Genomic DNA, 19,214 nt, shown 5'->3' on the forward strand with positions numbered 1-19,214 from the left:
GAAATCAGAACTGTCAGTTGGGGTGATCTGAACTGAGATATATTGCAGAGTGTGGTTACCTCTATCATCATCCAAATTTGAACAAATACTATAGAGCTCTTGAGAGAGATGCCTTTAGGAACTACATAAAAAATGTATTTTGTGAAATATAGAAGGCAGTAGTCTTTTATTTTATTTTATTTATTTTTTTACTACATTTATTTTATTTATTTATTTATTTTAATTAATTGTTCAGATTATTACATTTGTTCCTCTTTTTTCCCCCCATAACTCCCCTCCTCCCAGTTCCCGCCCCACCCTCTGCCCTCACTCCCCACCCACTGTCCTCATCCATAGGTGCACGATTTTTGTCCAGTCTCTTCCCGCATCTCCCACACCCCTTTCCCCCGCAAGAATAGTCAGTCCATTCCCTTTCTATGTCCCTGATTCTATTATGATCACCAGATTATTTATTCACTTGATTCTTGTTGATAGATGCATGTTTGTTGTTCATAATTTGTATCTTTACCTTTTTCTTCTTCTTCCTCTTCTTAAAGGATACCTTTCAGCATTTCATATAATACTGGTATGGTGGTGATGAACTCCTTTAGATTTTCCTTATCTGTGAAGCTCTTTATCTGACCTTCAGTTCTGAATGATAGCTTTGCTGGATAAAGTAATCTTGGTTGTAGGTTCTTGGTATTCATCACTTTGAATATTTCTTGCCACTCCCTTCTGGCCTGAAAAGTTTCTGTTGAGAAATCAGCTGACAGTCGTATGGGTACTCCCTTGTAGGTAACTGATTTTCTTTCTCTTGCTGCTTTTAGGATTCTCTCTTTGTCTTTTGCTCTTGGCATTTTAATTATGATGTGTCTTGGTGTGGTCCTCTTTGGATTCCTTTTGTTTGGGGTTCTCTGCGCTTCCTGGACCTGTAAGTCTATTCTTTCACCAGGTGGGGGAAGTTTTCTGTCATTATTTCTTCAAATAGGTTTTCAATATCTCTCTCTCTCTCATCTTCTGGCACCCCTATAATTCGGATGTTGGTACGCTTGAAGCCGTCCCAGAGGCTCCTTACACTATCTTCATATTTTCGGATTCTTTTTTCATTTTGCTTTTCCGGTTGGGTGTTTTTTGCTTCTTCGCATTTCAAATCTTTGCCTTGATTCTTGCGCTCCTCTGGTCTGCTGTTGGGAGTCTGTATAGTACTCGTTATTTCAGTCCATGTATGCTTAATTTCTAGTTGGTTCTTTATCATAACGTCGAGGGTCTCATTAGATTTCTTGAGGATCTCACTACATTTATCGGCGGCTTCTAGACAGTTCTTAAGTGACCTTAAATGTGTGGTTCTGAACTCAATATCCTCCATTGACAGTTTTGTCCTGTTTCTTTGTCTCCGCATTTTTTATGCTTTCTTGGTGCACCCCCTAGTGGTCTTTGTGCGCAGTCTTGTTGTAGTTAAGTCTTGATTGTTGTTGTCAATACCGGGGGTGATTTGACCTCCAGGCTAACTGGCTATGAGAGTCTGCTGTGTCTGCAGTGGGAGAGCTTCTGTGCTGGATCTCTAGGGCGGTGCTAATCTAGCATTTGCCTGAGGCTATCCGGCAAATGGCTCTGCACAGGGCTTGGGCAGGGTGGGTCCTCGGGGATCTACAGGGCGGGCCAGAGCGAGCAGTTTTGGCTGCTCTCAGTTCCGTCCCTAGGGGCTCTGCCTCACAGAGTCCCAGCAACCGCTGCAAACCTCGGAGAGAAAGCTGCCTTCGAGTTCCAACCGAAGCCAGACAGTCCCGCTTCTCCCGTTTGAGTCTGGATCCCTAGAGACTCGCCTGGATCTGGAGCTCAGAGTCTGAAACTCCCTCCCGATTGAAAACAACAACCGCGCCCTCCGCCTCCAGGCTGCTCTGCGTGCACTCCGCACCTTAGTATTTCACTTCAGCACTGCGCCTCCTCTGAGTCTGGGTATGATATTCTTTTTCCTACTAGTTGTAGAATTTCCACTCAGCCAGCCTTCCTGTGGTTCTGGATGATGTCCATTTCGTCTTTTAGTTGTTTTTTGAAGTGGTTGTTTGAGGCAGCAATCTCCGGCGTTAACCTATGCCGCCATCTTGGTTTCTCAGAATCTTACTCGGCAGTAGTATTTTATTATACCCAGAAAACAAACTTAATATGGTGAAGTTCCAAATCTATCAGCTGTCCAATTGTGTATCTCTCTCTCTTTTAACTTACCTATGTGTATAAAAGTGTAAATATGCAAATCAACTGGATGGCTGAACGACTGGTTGCTATGATGTGCACTGACCAGCAGGGGGCAGATGCTCAATGCAGGAGCTGCCCCCAGCCCACAGGCCTTGATTGCCTAATCAGGGCCTGCTGGCCAACCTCTCAGTCCTTCCCCCCGGCCAGCAGGCTCCAATCGCCTGATGGGGAACAGAAACCGGGGGTGGGTGGCGGTGGATGCAGGCAGTGCAGGCCAAGGTGAGTGGAAGTGAGCAGGGCCCAAATCACCCCGCCAGTCGCCCCCCACATAGAGGGCGACCAGTGGCAAAGGGCGGGGCTGGTGAACGGCAGGAACATCCAACCTCTCAGTCCCTCCCCACAGCTGGCAGGCTCTGATTGCCCAATAGGGAATGGGGAACCGGGGGCGGGGCTAGCTGCGAGCAGCTGCGGAAGATCAGCCCTGATCACAGGCCAGACCAAGGGACCCTACCGGTACACGAATTTTGTGTGCCAGGCCTCTAGTACACAATAATTCAAAAGTGAATGACAGTAATACCAACATGTACTAATACAATTTTGGAATTAAAAATGAAATTGATACTATTTTCTAACAGAAAGTAGGTATACTTAGAATGGTTTGACACTGAGAATGGCTTTGCCAATTGTATGCCATACTGGATATTTCCTCCCTTCCTTTCTTCCTTATTCCATCCTTTCTTTTCTTTATTAACATTTTAATTTTTTTTAAAGCAAATCACACACAGAGATGTCTTTTTTAAAGCTAATATATTAAAAAAACAATATAATTGTATTCTTCATTCTTTGACATTTTTCTCCCATTAGTTATCTTCCTCAGAGGCAACCACTTTTTTGATTATTTTATATATTTCTTATGACGATTCTGATCTATATTTTACTAACCAATTTGTGTAAATTTTTATTTTTAATTTCAGCATTATTTCTTCACTTTTTAAATTACACAAAATGTATAATTCTCTCAAACTGCCATTCCTTCTATTTCCCTCTCCATCCCTTTCTCTATAATAGCATAACAATATTTGGTTGAATTAATAATTATTTAATATGTCTTCACATATTAATGAACTGTTATTATGTTAACTTTGGTTTTGAAGTTATTAATGGCCTTGATTTCATATGCTTACTTTAATTTGTATCTTTTAGTAACAGTTTTCATAATTTTCAATTGTCTTTCAGTATAATTTTCCACATTGCTAATTTAACTAGGCAATCTATCATTTATAAATTATTACTTTTTTGGACCTTTCCATTTCTTCCTACTTACACCGATCCATCACCAAACCCTGCTGCATAGCTGTTATCCTGGGATCTCCTTCACTATTCTTCAGGGGTTCTTCTTCTCTCTCTTGCATTAGATCCCTATTCCGTGATCATATTGTTTCCTCTTTCTTCATTTTTTATCTCATCTTGATGGTATACATCCCCCAGAAGCTTCCTGATAAAGAGCACATGAACTATCAAATTACTTGGTCTTTATGTGTCTGAAAATGTTACCTTCACACTTGATGATTTCGTTGGGTTTAGATAGAGATCAGAAATAATTTTCTTGTAGATGAATTGCTTCATTTCTGTACAGTCTTGTGTGTGAATGTTCCAAAGCTGTTCTGACATGTCAGTGGCTCTCAACCTGTGGGTCGTGACCCCTTTGGTGGTCAAACGACCCTTTCACAGGGGTCATCTAAGACCATCCTGCATGTTAGATATTTACATTACGATTCATAACAGTAGCAACATTACAGTTATGAAGTAGCAATGGAAATAATTTTATGGTTGGGTCACAACATGAGGAACTGTATTTAAAGGGCCAGAAGGTTGAGAACCACTGTGATATGTGGTCTTTTGTATATAACCATTTTCTACCTCTTTCTTACTATCTGGTGGATTATATAACTTTTATCTAGTTTAAAAAATATTTTTGTGGTGTAAGTCTGTTTTTATCTACTGTACAGTGGGAATGACAGGTCCTCTTACCTTGGAAGGTTATATATTTTAGTTCTGGAATTAATTTGAATTAGTTAATTGAGAGTTTTCTTTTTTTAAAAATTTATTTTCCTTTGGGTTTCCTATCATTCAGATGATGAGACTCCTGGACTGGTTTTCTTATTTTCTTGTCTTTTTTATTTTTGCTCTTCTTTTTAAGAAATTCTCAACTTTAACTTTCAAACAACCCATCTATTACTTTTTAACAGTCTGCAATCATATTTTTAACTTTAATGAGCTTTTTCTTTTCTCTGAATATTTCTTTGTTGTATCATCCTGTTCTTGCTTCATTCATTTAGCAGTTCCCTCATTTTTTAGAGGATGTTAGTAATGGTTGCTTTTTAAATATTTTTTCTTTGAATAATTTTGGCTTCCTCAAAGTTTCTTTTACATTGTTCATTGGATGTTACCTTTCATGGTCAAGATTTGTTTTGGATGTATTCTGGGGCTATCTGTTCATTTATAAGAATTTCTTAAAAAGCTGACTAAAAATTCTAAATGGGATCTTCCAAGAATGAATTAATAAAAACCAGAAAACTTGGACAGACAGATTACAACCAATGAAATCAAAACAATAATAAAAAAAATTCCCAATTAAAAAATCCACAATGAATTTTACTAAACATTCAAAAAAGAACTAACACCTATCCTTCTCAAACTATTCCTAAAATTTCAAGAGGAGGGAAAACTCCCAAGCACTTTACAAGGTTAGCATTCTCTTAATTTCAAAACCAGATAAAGACACTACAAAGAAAGAAAATTATGGGTTAATATTCTTATTGAACATAGATGCAAAAATTCTTAACAAAATATTAGCAAACCAAATGTAACAATACAGTAAAATGATCATACAGTTCCTTCTATTCCTACTTTGCTGTAAGTTTTTATCATAAATAAGTGCTGGACTTTGTCAAACATTTTTTTCTGCATTTATTGACATGATCATATGATTTTTATCCTTCATTTTGAATATGTGGCATTTTATGTTAATTAATATGTGATTATTGAACTAAACTTGCATCCAAAGAATAAATCCCATTTGAAAATGCTATATGGTCATTTTATATCCTATCTCAATTAAAAAGGCAGAAGTAAAACTGTCATTATTTACAGATGACATGGTACTAAATATAGAGAACCTAAAAATTCTAGAGAACCCTAAAGATTATAGAGAACCCAAAGATATATAGAACCACCAAAAATTGAGAGAAATGATAAATGCATTCGTAAATTTATCAGGATACCAAATAAATATTCAGAAATTGGTAGTATTTTTTAAAATTGTTTTATTAAAGTATTTCAAAGAATATTATATATGTCTCCTTTTTTATTTTCCCCTTTACCTTCCCCTAGCCTCCCATACCCCCCAGTGTCTTGTGTCCATTTTTTATGCTTATATGCATGCATACAAGTCCTTCGGTTTATCTCTTACCTCCCCCCCCCCCACCCCCCCGGCCTTCCCGCTGTAGTTTGACATTCTGTTCAATGTTGCTTTGCCTCTGTATCTATTTTTGCTCATCAGTTTATAATGGTCTTAATTATCCATAAATGAGTGAGATCATGTGGTATTTTTCTTTCATTGACTGGCTTATTTCACTTAGCATAATGCTCTCCAGTTCCATCCATGCTGTTGCAAATGGTAAGAATCCCTTCTTTTTTACAGCAGCATAGCATTCCATTGTGTAGATGTACCACACTTTTCTAATTCATTCATCTGCTGATGGGTACTTAGGCTGTTTCCAGATCTTAGCTATGGTGAATTGTGCTGCTCTGAACATAGGGGTGCATATATCCTTTCTGATTGGTGTTTCTGGTTTCTTGGGATATATTCCTAGAAGTGGGATCACTGAGTCAAATAGGAGTTCCATTTTTAATTGGTATACCAATAATAAATTATCAGAAAAAGAAATTAAAAAAAAAACACTTATATTTACAATTGCATCAAACATATCTAAGAATAAATTTAGTCAAGGAAGTAAAAAAAAAACACCTGTATTTATAAAATTACAAGACAAAGAATAAAGAGTTTGGAGAAGATACAAATAAATGGAAACATTACTGTGCTCTTGGATAGGAAGAACTAACATCATTAAAATGTCCATCTACCAAAAGCAATCTATAGATTCAATACAATTCCTATTAAAATACTAATGGCATTTTTCATAGAACTAGAACTAATAATCCAAAATATTTATATGGAATCACAAAAGACTGGGATAGCCACAGCAATATTGAGGAAGAAGAACGAAGTTGGTGGTATAAAGCCACTTGATATCAAACTATACTACAAGACTGTAGTACTAAAAACAGCATGGTACTGGCATAAAAGCAGATACATAGATCAATGGAATAGAATTAAGGCCACACACCTACCCCTATATGGTCAATTAATAGATGACAAAGAAGGCAACCACATACAATGGGGTAAAGACAGTCTATTCACCTTGGCTGGTGTGGCTCAATTGGTTGGGCATTGCCCTGTGCACCAAAAGGTTGCCAGTTCGATTTCCAGTCAGGGCACATGCCAGATTGCAGGCTGGATCCCTGGTGGGAGAGGTGTGCAGGAGGCAGCCTACCAATGTTTCACTCTCACATCAATGTTTCTCTCTCCCTCTCTCCTTCCCTCTAAAATTCAATTAAAAAAATATATATATATATATATATATATATATATATATATATTTATTTAAAAAAATAGCCCGAGCTGGTTTGGCTCACTGGATAGAGTGTTGGCCCGGGGTCTGAAGGGTCCAGGGTTCCATTCTGGTCAAGGGCACATATCTCGGTTGCAGGCTCAATCCCCACCCAGGTTGGGGTCTGTGTGAGAGGCAACCAATCATTGTGTCTCTCTCATATCAACGTTTCTCTCTCCCCCTCTCACTTCCACTCTCTCTAAAAATCAAAGGAAAAAATATTCTCATGCCAAGCTGGTGTGGCTCAATGATTGAGTGTCAACCTATGAACCAGGAGGTCATGGTTTGATTCCTGATTAGGGCACATGCCAGGTTGTGGGCTCAATCCCCAGTAGGGGGTATATAGGAGGCAGACTAACAATGATTCTCTCTCATCATTAATGTTTCTCTCTCTTGCTCTCCTTCTCTCTCTCCCTCTCCCTTTATCTCTGAAATAAATAAAAGTATATTTTTTAAAAAATCCTCAGGTGAGTATTAACCAAAAAAAATAAAAATAGAGACAGACTTTGATTGGGGGGAGGGTGGGATTGAGCAAAAAGGGGGGTGATACAGAAAGAACTCATAGACATGGACAACAGTATGGTGATTGTTGGGAGGAAAATGGTGGGTGGAGGTGGAAGAGGGCATAAGGGGGATAAATGGTGATGAGAAAAAAATAAAGAAAAAAAGGAAAAAATTGAAGATGACAAATTTAAAACTGACCATGTCAATAATCACTTTGAATGTAAGTGTATTAAGCAACCTGATTAAAAGGTAGAAATTTTCAAAATGATTTAAAAAAGCAAGACCCAACCAAATTCAGTCAATAAGAAACACACTTTAAAATATTTAAACACAAATAAATAAATAAATAAGCACATAAATAAATAAATAAATAAATAAATAAATGGAAGAACTTTTTTAAATGATGTTGAAAAAATGGACAGATACATGCAAAATTTAAACTAGACCACCTTCTTACGCCATATACAAGAATAAACTCAAAATGAATTAAATACTTAAATGTAAGACTCAAAACTATAAAATTTCTACAAGAAAACATAAGCAATATACTCTAACATTTCTCTTAGCAAGATTTTTTTCTGACATATCAGCTTGGACAAGGGAAAAAGAAAAATAAACAAATGGAGCTACATCTAACTAAAATACTGTTTGCCCAGCAAAGAAAACCATCAACAAAACAAAAAGACATCCTATTGAATGGTGGAAGCTGTTCACCAATGATACATTTGATAAGGGATTAATATCCAAAATTTATAAACAACTCATACAATGCAATGCCAAAAAACAAACAAACAAACAATCCAATAAAAATTGGTGGAAGACCTGAAGAGACACTTCTCCAAGGAAGACATACAGATGGCCAGTGGACATATGAAAGGATGCTCAAAGTCACTAACCATCAGAGAAATGCAAATTAAAACCACAAGCTAACACCTCATACCTGTCAGAATGGCTGTCATAATAAATCAAACAAGTGTTGGTGAGGATATGGAGAAAAGGGAACCCTCATGTAGTGTTGGTGGGATTATCAATTATTACAGCCACTATGAAAAATAGTATGGAGTTTCCTAAAAGAATTAATAATGGAACTGCCATATGGCCCAGCAATTTCACCATGTTCCCTTTTGTTCTGTGTTGGCAAATATGAAAGTACGGAGAATGAGTTTCCCTTAGCTTAGATCCTTTGATATGCATGATATACAGCAGAGCTTTGTTATACTAAGTCACAGAAAATAGGGATTTGCTTTTGAGAATATATCTGAAGAAACCCAAAACACTAATTCAAAAGATTATATGCATCCCTTTGTTCACTGCAACTTTATTTACGATATTCAAGATATGGAAGCAACCCAAGATAAATAGATAAAAAAAATAAGTAGTGATTTATACAATGGAATATTACTAATAAAGTATGAAATCTTACCATTTGTAACAGCATGGAGAACCTAGAGAGTATTAAGCTAAGTGAATAAGACAACCCCCCCCCACCAAAAAAAAAAGACAAATGCCATCTAATTTCACTTATATATGGAATCTAAAGAACAAAATAAATGAACAAAAAATAGAAACACACTCGTAGATAAAGAGAACAAAATGATGGTTGCCAGATGTGAAGGGATTGGAGAGGTGGCTGAAAACGGCTAAGGAATTAAGAACTACACATTGATAGTTACAAAATAGTCATGGGGATGTAAAGTACAGCCTAGGGAATATAGACATTAATATTGTCATAACTATGTATGGTGCCAGGTGGGCACTTGAAATAGCTAGGGGACCATTCTGTAAATTACACAATCATCTAACAACTGTGTGCTGCACACAAAACTAATACAAATAATATTAAATATAAATGTAATTGAAAAATTAAATTAAAAATATTTTAAATATGAATGTGAGGCTTGTTAACCTTGAGCTTTTCTGTTGGATGGTGTGGCGGTGCAATTTGTTAATGAACCACTGATATTAAGAGTACTACATTTTTTTCTGAAGCTAGCCACATTTTCCGTAGAAGATTCATTCATTCTTTTGCCTGGTGGGTAAAGGTCTCCCCACTTCATCCTTGGAGCTGGGTGGGAAAGGTTACTGAGTGCTCGGAGAGTGGAGTTAGAGCAAAGGCTGTCACGTTTGGCATAGCTTTTATCTGATTGTCCTTATTTCACCACCCTCTGCTGTGTCCTCAGTTTTGAGGTAACTGATTGCATTTGCCAGGATAGAATAGATTATTCATATTGGTGAAAAGCAAACCTCTATTTTATATGACTTAGCATAACAAAGCTCTGCTATATATAATCCATATCAAGGGATCTAAGCTAAGAGAGTCTCATTCTCCATACTTTCATATTTGCCAACCCAGCAGGAAAGGGAACATAGCCCTTCAAGTAGCTGATCCTTACTTTAGAGGGAATGCAAGTATACTAGTAATCTTACACTATGTGTAGAAGCGAACCCAGGAATACTGGTGAACAGCGCTGATGGTTTTTTATGTTGCTACTGATAGCTCCTCCTGGGTCTTTTCTGTATTCTGCATTGCTGATTGGCTTGTTCTCCAGTTTTTCCCTGCTGGCAGGGTTTTTCATTCTAAATAGGCTAAGCTTGTTACCACTTGTTCATGTTGATGTTGCTGTTACCTTTTCTCCCATCCTTGCTGTCACTTGGGGTTATGTCTTGAAAAGTAATTTTTAGTTTTTGTGGAGTTTCAGAAGGGAATGAAATTGGATGCATGTATATAGTCTGACATAGTTATCTAAAAAAAAACTATGGTTATATTTTTCTATAAATTGAATGAGCTAATTCTGCAATTTTGCAGTTTTACTGAAAATAATTTAAAGAATGTGATAAGGTAGATGTTTTATAAAATATTTTAGAATCAAGTTTGTATTGATGTGAACAACATTTTGATCTCACATTTCTTTCTCTGTATAATGGATTTCAAAAGGTGTTTCTAAATGAAAGCAATTATAAGTAGAAGCAATTTGTTGAGTCTTAGAAAAGTCAGTTTGTTAAACTTTCCAGATATAATATTTACTTAGAGATTTATTACATACTCACAAATCCCTTTGCAAGTTATAAAGCTTCAAATCCTTTGCTTTTATCAAACTTAAAGTAGCCACTAATTTAGTTGTTCTATCCATTATCTGCCCTCCCCAAAATATTGCCTAACAACCATAAACTTTAGTGACAAGCTTCATTTTGTTCGTTACACATGTATTTTTCTCAGGATCTGTAGGCAGTTCTGCTAACAGAAGCATGGCTTGCTCTTGCATCACTGGTCAGGGGTGAAAGGCCAGACAGTGTGCTGGTGAAAGTGCTGGTGGTCTCCTGTTGCTGGTGGTCTCTCATTCAGGTTTTCCTGGATATCTTAGTCAGTTCTGGCTGCTGTAAAAGAATACCACAGATTGGTGGTTTAAACAACACACATGTATTACAGTTCAGGAGGCTGAGAATTCCAAGATCAAGACACTGACAGATTAGGTGTCTGGTGAGAACTTTCCCCCCAGTTTGCAAAGGGCTTTTTTTTACTTTGTCCTCACATGGCAGAGAGAGGGAGAGAGAGAGAGAGAGAGAGAGAGAGAGAGAGAGAGAGAGAGAGAGAGAGAGAGAGAGAGAGAGAGAGAAAGGAGAGCGGAGGATGTGGATATAGGAAGGAATGTGAATTAGGTCTGTTTATTCAAACTTTATCTTCCAGAGATGTTAAGTGATAGGTCATTAAAAATAATTTGTTATGATAAAAGTATAAATGGGGCATAAAACTCTAAAGGAGTTTAAAGACTGAATAACCTTGCTAGAAGTAAACCTGTTTTGTTCTTGGCTATGGACAGATTTTCTCAATGCTTACATATACATAAAACATTTTCAAGTAATGCCTAACCCCTTTCATTCAAAAGTAGCCCATTCTGATTATTATCAAGAGATGATTTCCAATATAATTTTATATTTACTAAATACTTATAAAGTTGAAAATACTATGTATTATTTAAGTTGTATATATTACAATCATAATAAAATTCAACTTTTCAACAAAGAGCATTGTATATTGCACAGAAAAGTAAAGTAATAAAAAAGTAAAAAAAATACCAGAAATCTATTTTATTAAAATAAGATTATGTATGAAGATAGTGGAATTAATACAAGGTCAAGGAGAAAAAGGAACAGAATAGAATTACCAATGGTTAAAATAAAGCTTGTTTACATATTTTAGGTGGATATTGGTGTATGGCAAATCACTATTTAATTGACTGTAATTTAAAAAGTGGTATAACTATTTTAAAAGATCATTACTTAAAATATAACATTAGGGTATATTTTTAATGTTTATACTTAGGATGAAAAGTTTTAATGTCAGCTGAAATGTCGGGAATATTACATAGTTAAAAATGCATACACACATATGCATGTGAATATATGTAAGTATGTAAGGGTTGTGAGGAAAAAAGAAAACTGTTTTAAGGTGATTGCTTTGGACCTTTTAATACTCTATCACCCCTGGTTTCTCTGTTCTTGTCTCCATGTGATGAGATCTAGAACTCTCCATCCATATATCATAAAAAGGTAATTTATTATCATTTTCTAGTATGTACAAGTGATTACTTTTCATTATAAAAATAAATTATAAAGGTCATTATCGATGTATTTGACTCTGAGTCATTGAAATTGTAGCGCCTTTGTTCCCGTATGAGTGTCACTGAAACCTCTTGACTTCTTAAGGCCTGCTCTCTAACCTGGTGTCCAGTAGACACACACGACTAGCTAAAAATGAGATGCGCTGTAGGTGTTAAGCACGTCGGATTCTGAAGACTTGTACCAAAAAAAAGAATGCAAATATAAAACAGCTCATTAGTGTATTAAGAGTGCTTGGGATATATCAAGTTTAACAAAATATGCAAAAATAATTTTACCTGCTTTTTAAAATGTTTTACTGTGGCAACTAGGATATCTGAAATTACAAATGTGGCTCAGGTTTTATTGCTAATGGAGAGCTCAGATCTAGCCCTGAAGTCAGGAGCCCTTTTTACCATTTGTGTAACATTTTATTTATTTCATGGCTGAGCAACACTAGCACAAATTTCCAATTATTACAAATATATATGCTCTCATAACACCAAGCACTTCTTAGCACTTATCACAGTTGTAAAGTAGTACTTACCTAAGTACTTCCTCACTAGACTGTAAGTTCAACAAGGTCAGGAACCATGTCTGCTCTTGCTCACTATTGTACTTACAGGCTTAACTAAGCTAAGGGGGAACATGGCAGGCATTTATTAAACCCTCAATTAAAGAATAAATGATCCTTCTTGTATACAATGGCATGTCTCAATTTCCAAAAGAGAAGGGAGTGTGATGTAACAGCTGAGATCCCTGCCCCATGAGATCCCTACATGACTTATTTTTCAGGTGAGATTCTCCCCCATTTCTTTCAGAGTTCAGTGGGATCAAACTATTAAATCCAATTATTAGCCAAGAGATAGTCATAAAATGGTAAAGGAATAAGGGGAAAGTCATTTCTTCACTTCACAGGTGCCTGTTATATGCAGTTATTAAAGAGAGGTGATTGAAGATGACTAGAGAAGGAAGTTCCTGGGAAAGATTGGGTATCTGGAGAGAAAGTGTGAGGTGACTCATCTGCCTTTTCTTTTTGATTGTTCCAGAACGCTGCGATGACTGGGGACTAGATACCATGAGGCAGATCCAAGTGTTTGAAGATGAGCCAGCTCGCATCAAGTGCCCACTCTTTGAACACTTCTTGAAATATAACTACAGCACAGCCCATTCAGCTGGCCTTACTCTGATCTGGTATTGGACTAGGCAGGACCGGGACCTTGAGGAGCCAATTAACTTCCGTCTCCCAGAGAACCGCATTAGTAAGGAGAAAGACGTGCTCTGGTTCCGGCCCACCCTCCTCAATGACACGGGCAACTACACCTGCATGCTAAGGTAGTCTGACTTTTGATGGTGACATGGTCTTTTGCATTTAGTCCCCAGGCCTTTATCCAGATGATGTATGTGCCATGAATCTGGAGAGGGGGAGGAAGCATCTAACACTTCACCTCAGCGGCTCAGCTAAGTTTGGCTAAAAGATGTGTGAGGAGAAATGGTTGTGCTTCTGAGAACATTCTTCGTAGGTGGTTCCTTTTCAAATCCTGACATATAGCAAGGTTGTCTAAAGGGAGAGCTTTGTTTATTTGTCCCCTTTCCCTGACATTGGAAGCTGCCTACACTTCTGTCCCACCTGGAAGCATCAATTCCTCTAGACCAGCGGTTCTCAACTGTGGGTCGCGACCCCTTTGGGGGTCCAACGACCCTTTCACTGGGTTCGCCTAAGACCATCGGAAAACACATTTGTAATTACATATTGTTTTTGTGATTAATCACTATGCTTTCATTATGTTCAATTTGTAACAATGAAAATACATCCTGCATATCAGATATTTATATTACGATTCATAACAGTAGCAAAATTACAGTTATGAAATAGCAATGATAATAATTTTATGGTTGGTGGTCACCACAACATGAGCAACTGCATTAAAGGGTTGTGGCATTAGGAAGGTTGAGAACCACTGCTCTAGACAACAAGCAGGGCAGGGAGTAGAACCCATTTGTATCTGCTATTGTCATCTTTCAAAGTGCTTGGCACGGAATAAAACATGGAGGTGCCTTTTATAGAAGGAAGACTATCTGGGAGGCATCAGATATATTTAGAACAGTGCTTTTCAATTTTTCTACCAAAATTCCCCTGAGAAGCAAATGGGCACCATATCCCTGGGGATCTAAGAATATAATGCAAAGCACTCTATCAGTATGCAACATTTCTTTCAGATTCACTTTTTTCTTGGAAGTTCATGTAAATTTTGCATGTTACTCCACAATATACCTATATTTCTTTTACTGCCAATTAATGTTTTTGCTCTGAGGAGGAAAAATTAAACTAAAGCCTTTCTAAAGAATAATCATTTTAAAGCTTAGTTCTTTGGCTACTTTTTCCCCCAAAGTTCTTTTTGGCTTCCAGGCTTTACTTTGTCTTTTAAACTCCCATCTGTGTTATGGAATTACTTTTTTACATTGTGTCCTACTATTTAATGAGTGCATTGGTTTTCTAGGGCTGCCATAACAAAATACCATGGACTGAGTGGTTTAAACAATAAAAATTTTGTTTTCTCACAGTTCTGGAGGCTAGAATTCCAAGATCAAGATGTTGACAGGGTTGGTTTCATTCATCTCTTCTTGATTTGTAGATGACTGTATTCTCTCCATGTCTTCATATGGTCCCCTCTGCCTACCCCCCCATTCCCCCACTCCCCGTGTCTTCTGTGTCCTAATCTCTTCTAAAAACATTAGTCATATTGGATTAGGGTCTACCTATATGACCTCATTTGACCTTAATTATCCTTTTCAAAAGTTATCTCCAAATACAGTCATATTATGAGGTACTGGGAGTTAGTCTTCCTCATATGAATTTTGGGAGGACACTATTCAGGGCCTATACCAATGCAACAATTTAGAATAACATAACAATAGGTAACCCAAACCTTCTTCTGATGCCCCTGTCACTCAGAGGTGTTAACTGTTCTCTGATAGAGAACTAGGACTGTGTTAGATAAATTAAAACCGTGTAATGATTAAGTGAAGAAGGACCTAATTTCTATCACAGAAACACATTTTGATCACTGGGGTCTTGGGAGTCCCTAGAAACGCTGAAGGCCTTTCTGAGGCTTTCACATGACTGTTTAATTTTATTGGAGTGGACTCTAAACTGGTGCATGGGCTTCAAGGAGTCTCAAATAGTCAAGTGTACATTATACCCTAGTACTTTGTAGGAAAAGTTAGAAAAGTTATTAGTGGAAAGAGTACTGGATGAGAAGACAGAAACCTAGATTACCATCCCAGCTCTGCCACTACTTAGCTGGTGACCATAACCAAGTCAATACATGTCTGATATTTGCATAAGAAAGTCAGCCTAAATGTCCTTTGAGCTCCTTTCCATTTTTGACAATTGTTAATCATTAATATTCCCACATGGACATTAGCAATTACCTGGGAAGGGATCATCAATCACTTTCTGAGTGACCTTGGTTTCTACTATACAATACATTCTAGTGCTTCAGAATCTATTTCCTTTTCCTAATCAACCTTCTAATGGTGTAGAGCAGTGGTCGGCAAACTTATTAGTCAACAGAGCCAAAAATCAACAGTACAACGATTGAAATTTCTTTTGAGAGCCAAATATTTTAAACTTAAACTATATAGGTAGGTACATTGTTATTAACTTAATTAGGGTACTCCTAAGGCTTAGAAAGAGCCACATTCAAGGGGCCAAAGAGCCGCATGTGGCTCACGAGCCGCAGTTTGCCGACCATGGGCTAGAGCTCTTCCCCAAACTTTTCTAGCCTTCTCTGACATTATAGGAGCAGAGATACATGGCAGTTAAGGCCTAAGTATACCTTTAATGTTATGTATTCATTTTCAGATTGTCTCTTCAGTTTGCATGTCTATTTTCTATGTCTCTAAAGAAAAATCTAAAATTATACTTGCCTGGTGCAGGCACCAGAAGCTTCTCATTGTCCTAAGGTGATTCCTAAACAGAATGACAAACTGAACCACTGAAATAATAGCCTGATGTCTTTAGGCCATCAGGATAAGATTCAATTTATAGGATTCTACTGCTTGTATACTTTCTCTTAAAAAACTATTATTGATTTCAGATAGGAAGGGAGAGGGAGAGGGAAAGGGAGAGGAACATCAATGATGAGAGAGAATCACTGATCGTCCGCCTGTTGCACATCCCAGCCAAGCATATGCCCTAACTGGGAATCGAACCCTGACCTCCTGATTCATAAGTCAATGCTCAAACATTGAGCCCCACGAGCAGGGTTTTATTCTTTCTTTTTTAAATTTAATTTTATTTATTTATTGTCTAAAGTTTTACACATGTCTCCTTTTTCCTCAGTTGACCCCCACCTCCCAGCCATTCCCACCCCTGGCAAGCCACCACTGCCCCTGTGCTTGTTTCCACTGGTTATGTTAATATGCATGCATACAAGTCCTTTGGTTGCTCTCTATCCCTGCCCCCCTCAACTCCCCTGCCATTTGTCTCTGGATCTATTCTTGTTCATGAAATTATGTTGATCATTATATCCCACATATGAGTGAGATCATGTGATATTTATCTTTCTCCAACTGGCTTATTTTGCTTAGCATAATGCTCTCCAGTTCCATCCATGCTGTTCAAATGGTAAGAATTCCTTCTTTTTTATAGTGGCGTAGTATTCCATTGTGTAGATGTATCACTGTTTTTTAATCCACTCATCCGATGATGGGCACTTAGGCTGTTTCCAATCTTACTTATTATAAATTGTGCTGCTATGAACATAAGGGTGCATATATCCTTTCTGATTGGTGTTTCTGGTTTCTTGGGATATAGTCCTAGAAGTGGGATTACTGGGTCAAATGGGAGTTCCATTTTTAAATTTTGAGGAAACTCCATACTGTCTTTCACAGTGGCTGTACCAGTCTGCATTCCCACCAGTAGTGCACAAGGGTTCCTTGTTCTTTTTCTCCACATCCTCACCAGCACTTGTCTTATGTTGATTTGTTGATGATAGCCATTCTGACAGGTGTGACATGTTATCTCATTGTTGTTTTGATTTGTATTTCTCAGATGATTAGTGACTTTGAGCATGTTTTCATATGTCTCTTGGTCTTCTGTATGTCCTCTTTTGAAAAGTGTCTATTTAGGTCCTTTGCCCATTTTTTGATTGAATTATTTATCTTCCTTTTGTTAAGTTGTATGAGTTCTCTGTAAATTTTGAAGATTAAACCCTTATCTGAAATAGCATTGGCAAATATGTTCTCCCATGCAGTGGGCTTTCTTATTCTTATGTTGATGGTTTCTTTTGCTGTGCAGAAGCTTTTTATTTTGATGTAGTCCCACTTGTTTATTTTCTCCTTAGTCTCCATTTCCCTAGGAGCTGTGTCTGTAAAGATATTGCTAAGACATATGTCTGCTATTTTGATGGCTCTAGAGTCTTGTAGTATTTTTATGATTTCCCATCTTCATTAAAGTCCTTTAGCCATTTTGAGTTTGGTTTTGTGTATGGTGTAAGTTGTTGATCTAGTTTCATTTCTGTACATGTATCTAACCAAATTTCCCAGCACCGTTTATTGAAAAGACTGTCTTGACTTCATTGTATGCTCTTGCTTCCTTTGTCAAATATTAATTGAGCATAATGGCTTGGGTCGATTTCTGGGTTCTCTGTTCTGTTCCACTGATATATATGTCCGTTCTTGTGCCAGTACCAGGCAGTTTTGAGAACTATGGCTTGGTAAGATAGCTTAATATCTGGTATTGTGATCCCTCCAATTTTGTTCTTCTTTCGCATGATTACTGTGGCTATTCAGTGTCTTTTTTTATTCCAGATACATTTTTGAAGTGTTTGTTCTAGATCTTTGAAGTATGCTGTTGGTATTTTAATGGGGATTGCATTGAATCTGTAGATTGCTTTGGGAAGTATGGACATTTTAATGATGTTGATTCTACCAATCTATGAACATGGTATGTTCTTCCATTTGTTTATGTCTTCCTCTATCTCTTTTTTTCAATGTCCTATAGTTTTCCGAGTACAAGTCTTTTACCTCCTTAGTTAAGTTTATTCCTAAGTATCTTAATTTTTTTGGTGCAATGGTAAATGGGATTGGTTTTTTGTTTGTTTGTTTCTCTTTCTGTGAGTTTATTATTGGTGTATAAAAATGCCTTAGATTTCTGGGTGTTAATTTTGTATCCTGCTACATTGCCAAATTCATTTATTAGGTCTAGTAGTTTTTTTATGGAGTCTTTGGGTTTTTCTATGTATAGTATCATGTCATCTGTGAATAAGGACAGTTTTACTTCTTTTTTTCCAATTTGGATACCTTTTATTTATTCTTCTTGTCCTATCACTATGACTAGCATTTCCAGTACTATATTGAACAGGAGTGGTGAAAGTGGGCATCCCTGTCTTATTCCCGTTCTCAGTGGAAACGAGTTTAGTTTTTCCCATTGAGTATGATGTTGGCTGTAGGTTTGTCATATAAGGCTTTTATTATGTTGAGGTATGACCCCTCTATTCCCACTTTACTGAGAGTTTTCATCAAGAAATGGTGTTGGATTTTGTCAAATGCTTTTTCTGCATTGATTGATATGATTATGTGATTTTTGTCTCTCAATCTGTTCATGTGATGTGTCACAGTTATTGATTTGCAGATATTGTACCATCTTTGCATCCCCAGAATAAATCCCACTTGGTCATGGTGTATGATGTTTCTAATGTACTGCTAGATCCAATTTGCCGAAATTTTGTTGAGGATTTTAGCATCAATGTTCATCAAGGATATTGGCCTGTAATTCTCTTTTTTCGTGGTGTCTTTATCTGGTTTTGGAATTAGGGTAATGCTGGCTTTATAGAAAGAGCTTGGAAATGTGCCTTCCCCTTAAATTTTTTGGAATAGTCTGAGGAGGATAGGTTTTAGTTCTGAATGCTTGGTAGAACTCCCCTGTAAAGCCGTTGGACCAGGGCTTTTGATTCCTGGAAGATTTTTGATCACTGCTTCAATTTCTTTGGTCCTTATAGGCCTATTCAGGTTTTATTATCTTCCTGATTGAGTTTTGGGAGCTTGTTTTTTCTAAGAATAGGTCCATTTTGTCTAGATTGTCCATTTTGTTGGAATGGAGCTATTCATAGTATTTTTTTTTATAATCCTTTGTATTTCTGTGGGATCAGTTGTTACTTCAACTCTTTCATTTCTGATTTTATTTGGGTCCTCTCACTCTGC

At 37.1% G+C, this 19,214-nt stretch overlaps 1 protein-coding gene across 2 annotated transcripts in view; it reads left to right on the forward strand.

Moving 5' to 3' along the window:
- Positions 1 to 19,214, forward strand: part of IL1RAP (interleukin 1 receptor accessory protein) — a 165,222-nt gene that overhangs the window by 95,567 nt on the left and 50,441 nt on the right. For both annotated transcript variants that reach the window (XR_013995721.1, XM_081087030.1), the window contains exon 3: positions 13,055 to 13,340. Coding sequence is in view for 1 of the 2 variants with exons in the window: in XM_081087030.1 (XP_080943156.1) it covers positions 13,055 to 13,340 (286 nt within the window). In the remaining variant the exon portion in view is untranslated. The remainder of the gene's footprint in view (positions 1 to 13,054; positions 13,341 to 19,214) is intronic.

This window comes from Myotis nattereri (genome assembly GCF_964212035.1).
Source record: "Myotis nattereri genome assembly, chromosome: 3".
NCBI classification, from domain to species: domain Eukaryota; kingdom Metazoa; phylum Chordata; class Mammalia; order Chiroptera; family Vespertilionidae; genus Myotis; species Myotis nattereri.